The 18,478-nt window shown below is 35.3% G+C and overlaps 1 protein-coding gene and 1 long non-coding RNA gene across 8 annotated transcripts in view; one reads left to right on the plus strand and one right to left on the minus strand.

The window, feature by feature from the left end:
* Positions 1-18,478, plus strand: part of ITSN1 (intersectin 1) — a 327,970-nt gene that overhangs the window by 141,833 nt on the left and 167,659 nt on the right. For all 7 annotated transcript variants that reach the window (XM_069074954.1, XM_069074950.1, XM_069074953.1 and 4 more), the window contains 2 exons: positions 4,886-4,973; positions 5,124-5,263. In XM_069074954.1, the coding sequence (XP_068931055.1) occupies positions 4,886-4,973; positions 5,124-5,263 (228 nt within the window). The remainder of the gene's footprint in view (positions 1-4,885; positions 4,974-5,123; positions 5,264-18,478) is intronic.
* On the minus strand, positions 36-15,983 carry LOC138151459 (uncharacterized). The gene is made up of 3 exons (XR_011165825.1): positions 15,710-15,983; positions 9,484-9,646; positions 36-2,430 (listed from the first exon to the last, which is right to left on the minus strand). It is a non-coding gene; the product is annotated as an uncharacterized lncRNA (long non-coding RNA).

The following is an 18,478-nucleotide window of genomic DNA, read 5'->3' on the forward strand; positions in this document are numbered from 1 at the left end:
TTGTCATTATAATATTTTTTTTTTTTTTTGCCTTTAGGAGGGCAATTGGGGTTAAGTAACTTGCCCAAGGTTACACGGCTAGTTTTTTTGTGTGGGTGTTAAGTGTCTGGGGCTGGAACCGAACTCAGGTCCTCCTGACTCTGGGGCCAAGTTTAGTTGCCAACTAGTTTTTAATCTTTGCTTCAAAGATCATTTATTGCCAACATTTCTGCTTTTCTTCATTTAATTTTATCCTGAAACATGTCCATCTGAGAAACAGGCATATTCCTTTCTATTCCCATTCAATATTCTCCAGAGGTCTGTCATTTCTAACTTTTCTAAAATGCAAATCTGGTCTCCTCATTTTTTTTCTTAGATTTATCTAGATTTAAGAGGAATAAATTGAGGTCCTCTACTATTGTAGTTTTACTATTTCGTCCTGTAAACTTTTAAAACTTTGACTTTTTAAGAATTTAGATGCTATGCCATTTGGTGGGTAAAAGTTTAGTGTTGATGTCTTTTCTCTGGTGTAGTTTCCCTGTTGCTTTGTCTGAAATCATGATTGCTACTTATGGTTTGCTTTTTTTTTTTTTTAACTTCAACTGAAGAATAATAGATTCTGCTCCAGCTCTTTAACTTTGTTGTTGTGAGGATCAAATGAGATAATATATATAAAACACAGCATAGTGCCTTACACATAGTATATAATAAATGCTTATTTCTTTCATTCTTCTTTGTGTTTCTTGTAAACAACATACTGTTTGATTCTAATTTTTATTCCATTTTGATATCCTATTTCTTTTTCATGGGTAACATCATCCTATTCATATTACGATTGTTAATTGTCGATTTCTCTTTATCTTATTATACTTTTCCTTATCTTTTCCCTTGTCACTGTTTAATAGTTTGTTTTGCTTCTGACCAACCATTCTCTTAATCTAAACTACCTTTTATTTTTCCCCTTTCCTTTATCCTCTTTTCCTATTATTTACCTGTTGGTTAAGATGTATTTCTATACTTTATGCATGTATATTTTTCTTCCTTTAACCAGTTCAGATGAGAGTGAGATTTAAGTGTGACCCAATCCCCTTTACTATCCTTTTGTCATATAGACTTCTATTTGTTTATACTCCATTTTTCTATGATGATTTTCCCCATTCTTTCTCTCTCTTCTCTCCTTTTCCCAGCAAGTATCTCTTCCTCACCATTTCTGTTCTTCTTTTGAGATAATCAAAACATAAAATCATTCCCAGGGCCTTTGTTTCATTAGACTCCCTCTATGAATTTTTAGGGGCTACATCTATTTTCTCTCCATATGAGTTTAAACAGTCTATCCTTGTTTTACTCCCTTATGATTTCTTGGAGTATTTGTTTTTTACACTTGTATTGACTCCTCTTTATGTCAGAATTTCTTCTCAGTTCTGTTTTTTTTTTCTTCAGGAAGTTACAAATTCTGTGTTTTGTTAAAGATCCATTCATTTTCTCCACTGTAGGATTTTACTCAGTTTTGTTGGGTAGGTTATTCTTGGTTATAAGCTTAGATATTTGCCTTCTGTAATATCGTGTTCCAAGTTCTCTGCTTGTTTATACTGTTGGGTAATTAATTTTGTGTGTTCCTGACTGTGGATCCTTAGTGCTTGATTTTTTTTTTTCTGACTGCTTAAAGTATTTTTCCTTTGCCTGGGAGTTCTGGATTTTGTCTATGATGTTCCTAGTAGTTTTCCTTTTGGGGATTCTTTTAGGAAGTGACCTGTAGATTCTTTCAGTTTCTACTTTTCCCTTTGGTTCTAAGGGATCTGGGCATTTTCTTTTATGATTTCTCGAAATATGGTATCTAGGTTCTTGGTTTTATATTGGTTTTTTGGATCGTACCTCCCAGTTAATCCAACAGTTCTTAAATTTTTTTATCTTCAGTCTGTTTTCCAGCTCCGTTGTTTTGATGAGATATTTCATATTTTCTGTTTCCCCCCATTTTTAAACTTTATTATTTCTTGATGTCTTATGGAGTCAGCCAATTCTAAAATTTTTTTTGAAAGGGGAAGGCAGGGCAATTGAAGTTAAATGACTTGCCCAAGGTCACACGGCTAGTAAGTGTTAAGTGTCTGAGGCTGGATTTGAAATTAGGTCCTCCTGGCTTCAGGGCTGGTGCTATATTCACTGTGCCCTAGCCACCCCCAATTCTAAATTTTCAATGAGCCCTGGTGCTTTGTGCTCTCTTTTCATTTTCTGGGCACTGAGAATACTCCTCATCACATAACATTCTAAGCTGCCTTGGGCTAGAAAAATAACTCACTATAACTTTTTCTTGGCTTTCTTGATAAGACTTCATCTGGTAAGTGCCTTTTCTAGATTTTTATGAGGTCCTAGGTTGTTGTATTGCTTCCTCTTACTTAGCCATCTTGACTCCACCATGAGTTTACTTTAAAATTGTCTTAGAGGTTTTTCTTCTTCCTTCAAAGAGAGAGAGGAGAGAGAGACTGATTAACACTTTCATACATTAGTATTTTTCTGCAAGTTATTTCACCATATTAGTTGTAGTATACATTTCGGTACAGCTTCTGTATGATCACGTAGAGATAATTGTAACATCCTTGATGGCTTAGAAAGACCAAATTCACTTAATTTGACCTTATCTAGAAATGAATGTGCATCATAAAATACCTAGGCAACTCTCTAGAATTGACAATTGAGGAAATACCAAGAAAACAATATGATTTTCTTGAAGATATGTTTTCCTTGTGTCTTGATATTTTCTAGCAATTGGGTAGCTTTAATCCAAAAAAGGATCTGAAAATGAGTCACAAAGAATGCCTGTTAAAGTGCCTTTATTTTATGTGGAAGTTGCACATAAAAATAAATTAACTGTGTTCCGAGGCAATTATTCTAAATCTCCAATAAGAAGAGAATTGGGTTCAAATCCTGCCTCTGACACTTGGTTGTTCTGTGATGATGCACATTACTTAAATCTCTTTTAGCCTTGATTTTCTCATCTGTTAAATGGACCTGAAAAACTTCTATTATCTACCTCACCTGTTTTACCTCACATGGTTGTTTTTTATAGGAATAAAATGAAATTATGTCTCTAAAACCTTTTTTTTCAGACCTTAAATGTCCAGTAATGTTATTATATCCATTACATACATATTAATACACATTTCTGAGTTTCCTTCATTGTTATATTTTTCCTTAACTGCTGGTGAGCACATAGTTGGGAAATTTGGGGGTGATGACTATTCTTTAATTTCCCATTAGTGACTATCTTTTGACAAATGCCCATTGTACAAATTATTATTATTATTCTAAAAATTGGCACCAATCTATCCAGCTGGGCACATTTGCCTACCTGATTTGACACAGAATATTTCATTTCCAAAGCCTTGTTAAAGAGTATTTTCTTAACCTCATAATTGTCCCTGAAACCCCAGGATGTACTGTAATCATACCTGAACCTACACTTAAAATATTACTATGTTTTACTAACATGAATTCAAAATGCATATTTGTTAGAGGCAGTAAGGAAAGACCATGTTTTTAAAAATCATGTTTAAAAACTTAAAAGTCATCAATGTGATTTCAGTAGGACAAGCCACATATTATTCTTAGTAATCAGATTTGAAAAGAAACTTTGAAAGTGCTGACAGGCTCTTAACCAAGAATTAATCTTCAGTTAGAGTAGGGGTTCTTAACCTATTTTGTCATAAATCCCTTGGGCAGTTTGGTAAATCCTATGGAGCCCTTCTCATAATAATGTTTTTCAGTACAAAGAATTAAATACATGGTTTGTAAAGGAAAACAATTATGTTGAAATAAATGTATTTTTCCCTTTTCTCATTTCACAAACTCTCTGAAATTTATAGTTAAGAACCCCTGATTTAGAGTCAAGAAAGATGGGGAGAAATTTCACTCACCTTTCTTTGGGAACAAGAATTGATAAAATATGAAACTCTTTACAATTTGAACAGAAAATAATGACTTTTCAGTGACTTTCAATTTTTGTCTTGTTTTCTGTATTGTCTGGAAACCACAGTAGATACTTATAGCACAAATTAGAGTCCTAAATATATTGTATATCAAGTTGCCCCAAAAGTTACCATTAATTTTCCTTGATACACATAAGTACTTTCTCAGTCAATGGCAAATGTTTTCCTTCAGTCACAAAAAGGTTGGCTAGAATTTAAATTGTTTATTTTTGTGATTATGTCAAAACCTTATCTCTACTGTGGACAAAAAAAAATAGTTTGTTGGACATTTTGTCCACTAACATTCTAGTTGATAAGAAGAACATTCTGTGATTTGTTCAATAACTGAACCAACTTACAAAAGGTGCAGTATACCTTCGTGTGCACATTTTATCCTGTTTAATTCTTTTTTTTTTTTTTAAAGCAATCAGGGTTAAGTAACTTGTTCAAGGTTACACGGCCAATTATTTCTGGGTGTGGTGCTAAGTATCTGAGCCCGGATTTGAACCCCAGGTCATCCCGACAGTGGAGCCAGTGCTCTTACTCGCTGTGCTACCTGGCCGCCCCTATCTTGCTTAATTCTTGAAATCATTAATTTGGCTTCCTTTTAGTTGTTACTTGATGGCAGTTAAAGTACTGACTACCATTAAAGCAACAGTTAATAAATGCAACTTCAGAGAGGCTACAACTATCTCAACCATATTCCAGTGTAAAAGCAGTTGGCAAACTAGAATTTGCTTTGAAAAAAAGCAGGAACCACTCTGACTAAAGATGAATTCAGTTTCAACAATGAAGATTAGCCTCAAACAATTACTTAGATCATAATTCCTGTCTGAATAGATGAGTTTATCATGACAATCTTTAGGAAAGAGAAAATTGTCTGGTAATTGATGAGAGGACATGGAAATTTTTCTTACCCCATTATTTTATTGTTTTTATTTCTCTAGGAATCTCAGCAAATGCTTGGAAGGCTGATTCCTGAAAAACAGTTACTCAATGACCAATTGAAACAAGTTCAACAAAACAGTTTGCACAGTAGGTGTTTTGTTTTAAAAGTTTTCATTCCTCCTTAATTGGCCAGCGTTTTTTGAAACAGCAAAAAAAAAACAACCCATTAAGAATTATTTGTTTTACTGATCATTATCTTAGATTTTGTTCAATTCACTTTTTTTTTTTTTAAAACAGGAGATTCACTTCTTACACTTAAAAGAGCCTTAGAAGCAAAAGAGCTTGCTCATCAGCAGCTGAGAGACCAACTGGATGAGGTTGAAAAAGAAACTAGATCAAAGCTACAGGAGATTGATATTTTCAATAACCAACTAAAGGTAATTATTTATTATATATTTTTATATGTGTGCTCTCCTTTTTTTCTGATTTATCTGATAATTATTGTGTTTTAATCCTGGGTAGTAAAATTAATTATTCTGATTTGTCATTTTTTGCAAAAGCCTTAAAAATTTAGAGAGAAGGGAGAAATATAAATTCCTTTTTTCCCCTGTTGGAAAGGATGTGGAGCAAGGGAAAAGGGGGAGAGAGAGAGATGGCAAGAGATGCAGATAATGAAAGAGAGAGGGGGGAGGGGGAAGGACAGAGGGGGAAATGAGGAAGAGGAGGCGATGAAAAAGAAGAGTGGAGAGGAGAGGAGAGATATTTAAAGACTCCTTTGCATTTTGAACTAGTTCTGATTGAGTAGTCTCAGATAAAGTATGAATCAGTAATCTCAGTTTGATTCTGACACATTTGAAGAATTATCCACCTCTATTTTTAGTGCCCATATCATGTTGACTTTTCATATATAACTTGAATTCTCCCAGTTTGTGTTTTTAACATGCCATTATAAAGTGGTTTTGTCTTCTTTACCAAGATTTTTTCTGCTACATCGTAACTTCATGATGATTTCTGAATGTAGGTCTGTTTTGTTGTTCAGTATGTGGTCATTGCTTGCTTTCTTTGTGGTAAAAATGCTGTGTGGTTTGTTATATTTGCACTTCACAAAAAAACATACACTTATTAAAGACTGATGAAAGCAATAGTGATTCAAAAATAGCCTCTTTCTGATATTCTCCTTCAATTTAGCATTATTTTAAGACATTTTAGGAATACTATCTGGCTTTATAATGCTAATTTCACATTGTAGTCTCAGTTGATTTCCTGTGAAGAAGACAATATAGCTTGTGATTTTATATATAATTTGAATCTAATTGGAAGTATTATTGCAAATATTTCTATTCTTTTAAGTAAATAACCCAAATCTTAGATTTTTCATGAACATATTTTAAAACTTTCATACCTGATTCAGACACCAAATTAGTTAGCAGCAAATAATTGTCATTCTATTTTCTTTTATGAAAGACAGACCTTATATGCTTTTTAATTTGTTCTTCATATTCTTTCAATTTTGAAATTCTCAATCAAGGCCTGCCTAGATATTTGAGTTTGAGGCCTAGTGTGACCCTTCAGAAATACTTAACATGCTTTCTGAACAGTACAAATCCAAATGAATAGACTTTAAGGGAAATGTAATGTGGTTAAGTTCTTGTGTGTTTTTCTTATTTATTTTGTGCCCTTATATATTCCATATATACATTTCCTTAGTCACTGAAATCACATATCCTAGAGATATGGCTACAATTTTGCCATTTCCCTAAAAACAAGCAGTGCATAATCCTAGCCCTGAATCTCATTGTGATTTTCACTTGTTCCTTAAAGTCAAATGAGATAATATTTCTTTGAGAGCTAAGTGTATTTTTATAGTCTAATAGTAGAAAGTGGCCAACTTCTTTTAAAAAATATTTATAAATAATAATTTATAAAAATTATTAATAAATAATTATAATTAATAAATAGAAAATAAAGATTTGTACTTTTGCTTGGGTTATCTGGAATCATAGCTCAATAAAAGGAAGGTGTAATCAAAGAAGTGATATCGGGACGGCCAGGTGGCTCAGCGAGTAAGAGCACCAGTTCCAGTGTTGGGACGACCTGGAGATTGAATCCCGGGCTCAGACACTCAGCACCACACCCAGAAATAACTGGCCGTATAACCTTGAGCAAGTTACTTAACCCCAATTGCTTAAAAAAAAAAAAAAAAGAAGTGATATCTCAGCGGGCCCTTGTAGAAGCATACCTAGAAGAAACTAGGGATTAAGTGGATATGGAGATTGAGTTAGCTGCCTTAACCTTTCTGTCATCCCTCCTGTTAGCACCCAACTCTTATATGGAGATAATCCATTCTGCATATGAAGAAAACTGATACTGATTTAAGTGTGAAACTCTTATATACTAAGGTTGATCTCAGATTTTTTTTAACCAGAATTTTTTATACTATGTACCCACTTTAGATAAAATTAACCTGTTTTCTCAATAAAAGCAATCTAGCTTTTCCCCCCTCATTCTTTCTGTCTTCAATACTTGACTGAAGCTATGATCTCATTAATATGGGTATTCCCTCCAAGATCATAACCCATCCACACCTCATTTTCACACATCCTATGTCATCATGTATCTCCATGTCCTTGGGAGACCTATGACTTTAATTCTTTGGAGATGGTGGTATTTCATGACTTGCAGTCATGTAGCAGCACTAGAAAAATATTGATGTTTTAAAAAGATGTGTGTCTCAGCAAGAAATTTAGGGTCATTAAAAGGCTAGGTAATTTCTTAATTGCAATCCAGACTGCTTTCCAATTCCTGTTTAATTTGGGACCCGACTTGTTTTCTATCCAGCGTCTGTCAAAATATATGTACTAGCCAGTTCTATGTGTTTCCCATTCCTTTGGATATTATAATCTGAACATGAGACTTTCTTCTTCCACTTGGTTTTTCCATTGTGGATTGTTAAGCCAAGTATGTTTAGTGATTATAGATTTCATTAATATTTCAGGTTGACGCTGGTGACACAGTGTTATCTGCAAACAGTGAAATCTGCAGGTCTCTGACCGTCAATAGGGAATCTCTCTCCCATTTGAACTCTTTGCTATTATCTTCCATGGTAATGGCAGACACTTTTGCTGAGCATCTCTCTACTTGTTTTATGCCTCATTTCATAATAATAATAATAATAAAAGAGTTATTAAGTAAAGCTATCGTTGCTCTTATATAGTTGCATGGGAGACACCTTGTTGGAGGAGCACCTTTAAGGCAGTGTTTTGTGTTACCGAATCTAATATGGGTTTTTTTTTTTTTTAGAAAGTAACCAATGTTCATAGTTGGATATTGTATTCTTTATACCTTTCAATCAAACAAATTGTTGTCTGCTATAGAATGTCTTCTGCGAAAGCCTGCCTTTTTCAGAACTTCCTCAAAGCTTGCCTTCGGTGCCTTTTTAGGTTGTTTTTATATTTTGTAGATATGGGAAAGTAGGTGTGTCAGTCAGTAGTTATTGATAGTTTTCTCATTTACTTTTTTGGGGGAGAGATAATAATGAGGTCTGTGATTCCCCTCCCTTCAAACATTTGATATTTTCCTTTCAGATAGCTTAAGATACTCATTTAGAGGCCAGCAAACTTTTAATTTTGTCACCTCCAGCATACACCATCTGTATGTACACTTGGTTAAACATATTCTTCTTATCTTTGTTTCTTTAGTGCATACTTTAAGAGTCATAGGGTGGTGGCTCTGCCATTATCAATGGAGGAAAAAAAGGATTTATTATAGAAGTCTTGACAGATCTTTTCCTTTTTTCTTCCATTCTTTTTCTTACTTCTGGTTTCATCTTCATATGTCTTTGTGAAGATTTTGCTTGGTTTGAATCTCTTGCCAGACTTTCTGGAAATTTGTAATTTCCTACACTGCATCTAGCCATTTTATATTAAGTAGCAATGATAGCCACCTAAAAATTTGTCAAGCACCTTCAGTTTTTCAGTGCACTTTACATGTATTATCTAGTTTGATCCATGCAACAACCTATGAGGTAGGGGCTATTCTTTTCCCCATTTTATTGATGAGACTTGCCCAGGATCACACAGGCAGTATTTAGATTTGTCTTTCTGACTCCAAGTACTGATATTGCCCTTACTTTCAAAATAACTTACTGCTTGGAGGGAAAAATTCTTAAGCTTTTGCTGGTTCAGAAAAATTTCTAATTTTCTTTGCTTTCCTCATTGTGATGATTGATTTATATCAATTAAACTTCTTTGGGAAAAAATATAATAGTTGTTTTCATGTCTGTTCTTTTATCTATTTCCCATTTCATGCTATAGAAAACTTATTTAAATAGTTTAGTTTGGAATATCATTTTTATGGTATTTCTTCTAATGCTGGTGTTGATTTTATCTTTGCTCTAATAAATTGGTAGTCTGACTATACACAAACAGCTGATTTGTAAACAACCCTCATTAGTCATCAGCCATTCCTGTTAAAATATAATAAATTTCATTTTTTTGCAATGTTATTTGGTATTTTCCTTATTCATTACTTTCTTTATCTCTTCCTAAAGTATTTGTCATAAATGTCTGTGAGGTTTCCATATATTGTACCAGCCTTTCGTCTTTCATTTCTTACTCCTGAATCATGTTTCCTAAAATATGTTTTGCTTTATACTCGCCTTTACATTGAAGTCACTGAATAGTAAACCGTTTTTGATTTAACTCAGGAAGCCACATCAGGTTTTCATAGAATTTCTCTATCTTATCATCTTCTGCAATAGATGTTGATTGAAGCTGCACTTCTCTTCCTGGTGATCTTTTTGCAAATGTTTATCATTAGCACTGCAATACAAAGTGACCAATATCTCATGAAATGATGTTTCAAGTTATCTTATGTTGCAAAGTAAAACTCATTCCAGCAACTTCTTTATTTGTACCTCTAAGGAGAATCTTTGATCTTTTCTTATAGTAAAAATCTAAAGATTATGATGATTTAGTTTCTCTAGTAATATTTCCATTTTAGTAATATTTGGTCACTGACAAAGTTCTCATGTTTGGAGTTTAAGACAATCTAAAGCCTTTGCCATTCTTAATACCTCTATGCACGCATGTCTCCACCTCTCTCTTACCACTCTGTCACCATCACTATAAAAGGAGAAGGTAGATGCAGAGTTCCGAAGCCTATTCTGTAGTTTTGTTTGATGGGTTTCCATGGTCAAAATTCATCAACAAGTGACTGACCTTGGGGGTGGGCTAGGTGGCACAGTGAGTAAAGTACTGGCCCTGGAGTCAGGAGGACCTGAGTTCAAATCTGGCCTCAGACACTTGACACACTTACTAGCCATGTGACTGTGGGCAAGTCACTTAACCCCAATTGCCCTCCAAAAAGCAAAAAAAAAGAAAAAGAAAAAAAACAAGTGGCTGACCTATTGATGATGATTATCCTCTCTGTATTTAATTTTTGTAGTCACCTGAAAGCAGGCATAATTGAGTATTGAAACTATTTGCCCTTTCTAAACCTTTACCTTAAATAATTCATTTTAAATTTCCCTAATGGAAACTTCTGAATGATGAATACAGTGTTTATCAATTCTAGCTGCATCACTGGGGAATACTTCTGTTGTGCTTTAGCACTTCTGGAGCACTTTATATGATATGATTACTAATTACTTATCCTTATTATTCCTGTAACTACTCAATATGATACTAAGGATTCTTATCACAGCATTTCAAGGATCTGTACTGTCAACTGTCTGGGTAATCTTTTCACTGGTGCTAAAACAAGTCTTCTGTGCCTCAGTGTAGATAGACTGTCCTCATAAAGACCAGGAAGCCAACCCTCTGTTGTAGATGGATGGCCAGACTAGGCTGGTCCTTGACATCAGCTCTGACCCCTTTCACCAAGCCCATACCCACAGCTTTTGTGGCTTTACAGATATGAAAAGTGAGAGATGGAGACATTAAGTGATATGGCCAGGATCACTTCAGTTCAGTCCACCGAGCTTTTTATTAACTCCCAAGTTTGTGCCAGTTGAGTGTCATTGTTTATGAAAAGTTATCCTTAGACTTGGAAATAACTGGACTGAAGTCTAACACATATTAGTTGTTGAACAAGACACTTCACAGTACTATGGGCAACCCTCTAAGACTCTCAGTTGCAGAACAGTTGTTAGTCTGTATTGACTGAAGTTTCATCATTTTGTTGTTCAGTCGTTTCTAACTTTTCATGACCCCATTTGGGGTTTTCTTGGCAAAGATACTTAAATGGTTTGTCATTTCCTTCTCCAGCTCATTTTATAGATGAGGACCTGAAGAAAACAGGGTTCAGTGATTTGTCCAGGGTCACATAGCCAGTAAGTGTCTGAGGCCAGGTTTGAATTCAGGTCTTCCTGACTCCAGGCCCAGCACTCTATCAACTATGCCACCCAGCTGCCCCAGTTTTATCACTAGCAATTCACTATACCAGTGATTCCACAGGTTTAAACCATATGCCAAGAAATACTAGGTGCTAGAGAATACAGAAATAAAAATTAAAATAGCCCCTGCTCCTCAAGTTGGTTACATTCAGCTCAGGTGGGCAGAATTGTGTACATAGATAGGCAAATATAAAATATGTTTAAAATAAATACAAAGTATTTGGGGCAAATGGATTATGAACTATTGGGGGAATCATGGAGGCCTTTTATAGGAGGCAGCCCTTGAAGTGAACCTTATTTAGAAGCACAGGATTCTAAGAGGCAGAGGTGAAGAGGGAAAACATTCCAAGCACGAAATGTGCAAGAACACAAAGGTAGGAGGTGAAATGTCATGTATGGAGACCAAGAGGTAGGGCCACTGTGGCTGCAAATATTATCTGCCTGGAAGGATAGACTGGAGCCAGATTGTAAAACGTTTAAAATGTCAAATAAAGGAATTTGTGTTTGAGTTTTTGGAGCAGGAATGCAGCATCGATAGTTGTGCTTTAGTAGTATAATTTTGCCAACTAGATGATGGATTAATTGAAAAGGAGAGGCTACATTCAGGAAGATGGTAAAGGACACGATTATGATAGTCCAGGTAAGAGGTGCTAAGGTCCTAAACTATGATGCTAATGGCATGAATAGAGAGTATGGTACATATATTGAAGAAGTACAATAAAAAAAAACAAACTTGATAACTGATTGGCAAATGTGAGGATGGGGTGTGAGACCTAAGGATGGATTGGTTTCAAGGACTCTTGCTGGGTCCAAAAAGGGCTTTGCAGAATAATTAAATTAGCTAATCATTGCTAAAAGCAAGAGGCCCTTTTATTTGCTGTGTTTAAGGGAGGGCTTAACAGGGGAGTCCATATGGCTTAGCTAGAGACCCCCATGGGAATAGGATGCAGCACCAAGAAAAGGTTAGATTGTTTGAACAACCCAGTAGTCGCTTCACACCAGGACCAGAATGAACACCCCAAGCTAGTAGAGGTGTTCAATCTGCCTAACCCCCTAACACTGGATTTGGTATTAAACTTTCAAAATAGGACTAGGAAGGGGTTAGTGCAGGGATACAACCAGGCTTGTCACCAGGGAGTCTAGTGTACGATGATCTTTAAGCCATGACAGGAAGAAAGTATAAACGGTGCTGTAGAATTTTTCAGTATGTGTTCAAGATAGGTTGCTCAGCACAAGGCTTATGATATCTCTAGGATCGAGGTAGCCCAGGTGTTCAAAGAGAGGGGAGTGGTCCTGCTCAGATAGGTGTGATTGGTTTTACACCCTTGAGGTCACAGGCAGGAAGATACCAATCAGCTATGAAACTGGAATCTTCTAGCTTAGAATGTTCCAAGTATAGAAGTTTACAGATATTGGGGTTCCCAATAAAAGGGAAAGTATTAAAAGAAGGTGTGCCAAATGGTCAAATGAGATAATATTTGTAAAGTACTTAGTACATAGTAAAGGCTATATAAATGCTAGATATTATTGTTGTTGTTGCTGTTGGTGTAGGAAGAGCTATGGCTAGACAGAGTGCTTTTGAATGGGAAAAGACTTTAGAAAAACAACAGGTGGCATCTTTCCCCCAAATGGTGTCAGAGGTGAAGAAGGAAGCTGTTGTACCGCCCTGCCCCCTGCTACCAAAACCAAAGCCAAGTCCAAGGCCTTGAAGGACAAGAAGGTGGTGTTGAAGGGTGCCATAGCCACAAAAAGGAGAAGATCCTAATATCTCCCACCTTCCAGTGCAAGACACTGAGATTTCAAAGGCAGTCCAAATACCCTCAGAAAAGTGCCCCTCAGAGAAATAAGCTCAATCACTGTGCCATCATTAAGTTCCCCTTGACCACTGAGTCTGCGATGAAGAAGATTGAGGACAACAACATCCTAGTCTTCATTATGAACATCAAGGCCAACAAGAATCAGATGAAGCAGGTGATAAAGAAACATTGTATGACATTGACGTGGTCAAAGTCAACATGCTGATCTAGCCTGATGGAGAGAAGAACGCCTGTGTCCAACTTGCTCTAGACTATGATGCTTTAGATGTTGCCAACGAAATTGGAATCATCTAACCTGTGTCCAGCTGTCTCACTCCACCTCAAATAAAAAGTTTTTCAGCAACAAAACAAAACAAAAAAACAGTCTGTGTTTGCTCATATGCAACTATAGCGTTACTGGGGAGAACCATTGACAGCTGGGGCTGCAGGACACACCGGCTGACAGAGCAAAGTGAGGTATGGGTAGAACCAGATCCACAGAACAATAGAATATAGGAAGCAATTTCCACAGTTAGGAAGAAACATTCTCATTATTGAAGCATTACAGAGTGTCCCATGTATAACTCAGCTTTCTTAATTGAATATCATTGGGAGTCAGAATAAAATTTTAGTTAAAGTGTTCCACTTGTTGCTTTTGTTTTTTGGAAACAGTGGAAAATATAAAGAAATTCTTTGTCATTTCCAGATCTTACATATTTAGCAATAACAGTTACTTATGTGGTTTTATGGGTTAAATATTTTTGTATTGCTCACCAATTGTAGTAATAATCATGGTTTCATTACAGTTTCAACATTAATAGTATTCATTTTAAGTTTAATTTAATTTTTCTCTCAATTACATGTAAAAATTTTTAACATTTGTTTTTTAAAATTTTTGAGTTCCATATTTTCTTCTTTCCTCCCCTCCCCTCCTTTCCAACCAACATTGAGAAGGCAAGCAGTTTGATATAGATTATACATATGCAGTCGTGCAAACATTTCCCTATTAGCCATGTTGCAAAAAAAAAAAATCACAGACAAAAAAAGAATAATAAAGAAAGTTTAAAAAGGTATGCTTCAGACTCCATCACTTCTTTCTTTGGAGGTATATTGCATTTTTCATTATAAGTCCTTTGGAATTCTCTTGGATCATTGTATTGCTGATAGTAGCTAAATCATTCACAGCTGATCATCATATAATATTGCTGTTACTGTGTACAGTGTTCTACTGGTTCTGTTCATTTCACTTTGCATCAATTTATGTTGAACTGATTAAGTCTTCTCTGGTTTTTCTGAAAGTATCCTCCTCATATCTTACAGCACAATAGTATTCCTTCATAATCATATGCCACAACTTATTTAGCCATTCCCCAGTTGATGGGCATCCCCTCACATTGAATATTATTATTGCTAATAATATGTATACATAGGGGTGGCTAGGTGGTGCAGTGAATAGAGCACCGGCTCTGGAGTCAGGAGGACCTGAGTTCAAATGTGGCCTCAGACACTTCACACAAAAACTAGCCATGTGACCTTGGGCAAGTCACTTAATCCCAGTTACCCTCCAAAAAGCAAAAAAAAAAGGGAAAATAATACTATCTATACATACATTAATCTGTCATAATAATAATTGACATTTTGATAGCTATTTAAATTTATTGTATATACATTATTTGAGCCTCACAACAACTCTGTGAGATAGGTTCTGCAGGTATTATCATCCACATTTTACAGATGAAGAGACCGAGATTTAAAGTGGTTAAAAATGTCCTGCGGGTGGCCAGGTAGCACAGTGAGTAAGAGCACTGGCTCCAGTGTCGGGAATGACCTGGGGATCAAATCCAGGCCCAGATACTTAGCACCCACCCAGAAACACCTGGCCGTGTAACCTTGAGCAAGTTACTTAACCCCGATTGCTTAAAAAAAAAAAATGTCCTGTTCAGTGGTCATAGAGCTAATCAATATCAGAAGCAGATTCAAAACTCCCAAGTTCAGCATTCTGTTCACCATACCATGCTTTCTCTCATTAGGAATTCAGATTACTCTTGTCACTATGTTTAGGATCTGTGATTTTCATGACAGATGAAACCTATTTACAATTTAGTTGATAAATCCTATTAAAGAGTTGCACGAGGCTCAGAGGTTAAGCAACTTGCCTGTGGTCAAACTAGTAAGTTTCAGAGACAGAACTCAAGCCTAGCTCTTCTTGACTCCAGGTCCAGTGCTTTATCCACTATGCCAGTTGGCCCCTTAACCATTCAGATTGTACTTGTTCCTAATGTTAAAGTACTATGCTAAAAAAATGTTAGCAACTAGTCAGTCTCTGCTCATAATTAATCTCATGGTATATATTTGACATATCCAAAACCTTCTTGCTGGGGGGAGTGGAAATGAGGGAAGCCATGTACTATTATCTTAAGCACTAATTTTATGATAAACATATAATTTTTTTAAACATAAGGCAGTTTTTAAAAGGGGTCAGGGATAAACTTTCTTATAATGAATAAATGTTTAATTTAGCCAAAATGTTAAGTAATTTCACAGAGCTTTTACATGAGTTGGAATTATAGAAAACCTGGGCAGTTTAACTCTGTCTTTAATAAAAACTTTTTGCATAAATCATTTATTTCATTATATAATATAATAGTCATGTAAGTAGAAAAAACGTTTAGGAAGAAACACATACTACTTACCTATTTTTAGCACATTCAGGTTTTGAGGAATATATTTGGCTTCTTGAAAGAAGCCATTCCAGTAAGCAAGTCAAGGATCTCCCACCCCTTTTCCCCTGTCCAAAAGTGGTCTTTAAGCAGCCCAACTTAGACAATAACTAATCCAGTCATTCAAGAGGCATTCTTTTTGTCAAGATAGAGAATGACTGGAAAATAGCAAGTGTTTATGATTCTGCTGACCTATGTTCAGCTAGCTCAGGGTTCAGAACAGGGAGGGAGGCCCAGATTTTTTAGACTTCCCAGTTTCTATTTGGCTTTTGCAGCAAAGGGGACCAGAATAGAAACTATTACTTTGCTTTTGTAATAGGCCACATTTCCATCCATTTAGATAGCTTCTCTTACATGTTGACTAAGTAGCTCTGATTTATGTTTATTAATAAATATATATTGATATATATCAATATATTATATATAAGATATATGTATGTATATAAAATAGTTATACTCTTGTTGGAAGAGACAACATTTTAAAATTAGTTCAGCTGCAGTGTGAATGGAAAGGACCATGAGTCCTCAGAGGACAATTTAAAGGACGTATTCTTGTTTCTGCAGTTTATATTCCTCACTTTGCCCCCTGACCAGAAAAGTCATCTTCATAATTGTCTTACATAGGGACATTAAATGTGTGTGTTGTCCTTACATTGTATACAGATTATAGGGATGAAATCATAATATTAGCATTATTGAAAGAGTAAGATATTATGGAACCAAATGCTCACTTTTGACATGTTTAACAAGTGTTTTAACTGCTTGATTTAGCCTACTGACAGTTTGATACTTCATGAGTATATCTTAAGTATATAATGCACAATAGCATAAAATCACAAATTTCCACTTTAAAAACTTGAAAGTATGTCAATTAAAAAGATTCAGTTATCAAAGGAAGCTACATGTAATGTGTTATGTTTACAAGTTACGTCCTTGTCTGTCTGGTCCTTGTGTACTGGACAAGTCTTAACATGAACACTTGTTGACATTTGAGCATTTCTTTCTTCCAGTCAGTGGCAATGGAAGAGACAATGCTGCAGTGCCTGGCAGTTCTCCTGGGCTGTGTCAACCACTTAGACTCCTTTCTAAAGGTCTCCATCCCCTGCTCAGGCAATGCACATCTTTCTCAGACTAAGACTGATGAACCATCTCCAGCTCTGTGCTTCGGCTTGCCATACACAGATGAGTGCACAGTGTTTAAGATAGCATTTAATAAGAAATGCTAAGCCTTCTTTTCAAAAGCTAGTAGTGATTATAGGCTCAATTAGTATTGTCTTGCCAAGTGGTATATGTGTTGGTATAAGCCCTGAATTACAAGCTGGACAAGGTACTGTATGATTTGGGTTTGTCTCTCTGTATAGCAAAACTTTTAGACAAGGGCATTGCATTTTAATAACTGTTTAAAGAAATTCTAAACAGGCAAGAGTTAGTATGAATGTACTGTATTCACAATATACATATATATCCATTTAAAAATATAGAAAATAGTAATAATATCAATAGCTGACATTTATATAGTGCTTTAAGGTTTGCAAAGCACTTTTGATCCTCACAACAACCATATGAGGTTAGTGCCACAGGTATTAATTATCCCTATTTTCAAATGAGGAAACTGTACCTCTGGGAGGTCAGGTGACTTGCCTATGGTCATCTAGTTAGTGCATGTTAACGGGATTCAACTCTATGTCTCTCCTTGGTTCCAAATCCAACGCTCTTGCCATACCATCAGGCACATGCCAGGGTACCATATAACAGAGTATATTGTGCTAGAATATATTGTATTAACACTCTACTTGAATGCTGTTTATTTCCTCTAAGCAAATTTGACTTCTCTAGTATACTTTAAGAATTATTAACCATTGTCTTCCATAGTATTTTTGTTGGGAATCCTTGACTTCTTGAAGTCCAAATTTTTTGGTCAGTAAAAATGTGCTGAAAATATAAATTAATATTAGTTCTGATACAAATGTCTGTTATACCTGTTAATATTAAAAAGAGAATGAAAGTTATAGTAAATATGCATGTTTACTTAATTAAGGCTTTTATGCTCTTGGTTTCAGACTCTTGAGTTCTTGGCAGGCTCATTCATTTTGAAGGCAGTGAGAGGCAAAATGTTTAGCAACCAAGGGAAAAGAGAAAAGAGTTGGAGAAAGAACCACAGAGCAGAATGAGAAGTCAGGAGAAAAAAAGTGCATGCGAAGGGAAACAATGAAGGAAAGAAAAAACAAGGAAGAGGAAATGCAGACAGCAAGAAAAAACAGTGTGAATTTATATAACTAAGTTCTTTTGCTATATTAAGTACAGTGTGTATGTATAGAGGGGCTATTTTCCCACAGTTCTGATTTGTTCCAGAAAAATTTTACATTAAGTAGTTTTTCCAAAGTATTTCTTTTTCATAGATTTATGTAGTGAAGTAATAAAATATATTTTGTTCTTGTTCACTGTACTTGTGAAACTTTATGAGGTTATCCAAATGTGGGCAACCATTTAGAAATTACTTTATAAAATTTCTTCCTAGACATGATTTGGTTGACAGAAATTATGTATTAGATTCTGTATTAATCACTTTCATTAGAGCTATAATTCTTTTCAGATTGGTATAGTTTTTAAATATAAAGTAAAAATATTCTCTTTTTTAATTTAAATCAGTTAACTAGAGGGACTGCTTGATAAGTTTTAGAGTTTTACTCCAATGTTACTTTGCCAAATGCTGGGGATACAAAGACAAAAGACAAACAGTTC

This window comes from Petaurus breviceps, unplaced genomic scaffold (genome assembly GCF_028583685.1).
Source record: "Petaurus breviceps papuanus isolate PSGF00001 unplaced genomic scaffold, PetGlider_PUasm1.0 90897, whole genome shotgun sequence".
In the NCBI taxonomy this organism is placed as follows: Eukaryota; Metazoa; Chordata; class Mammalia; order Diprotodontia; family Petauridae; genus Petaurus; species Petaurus breviceps.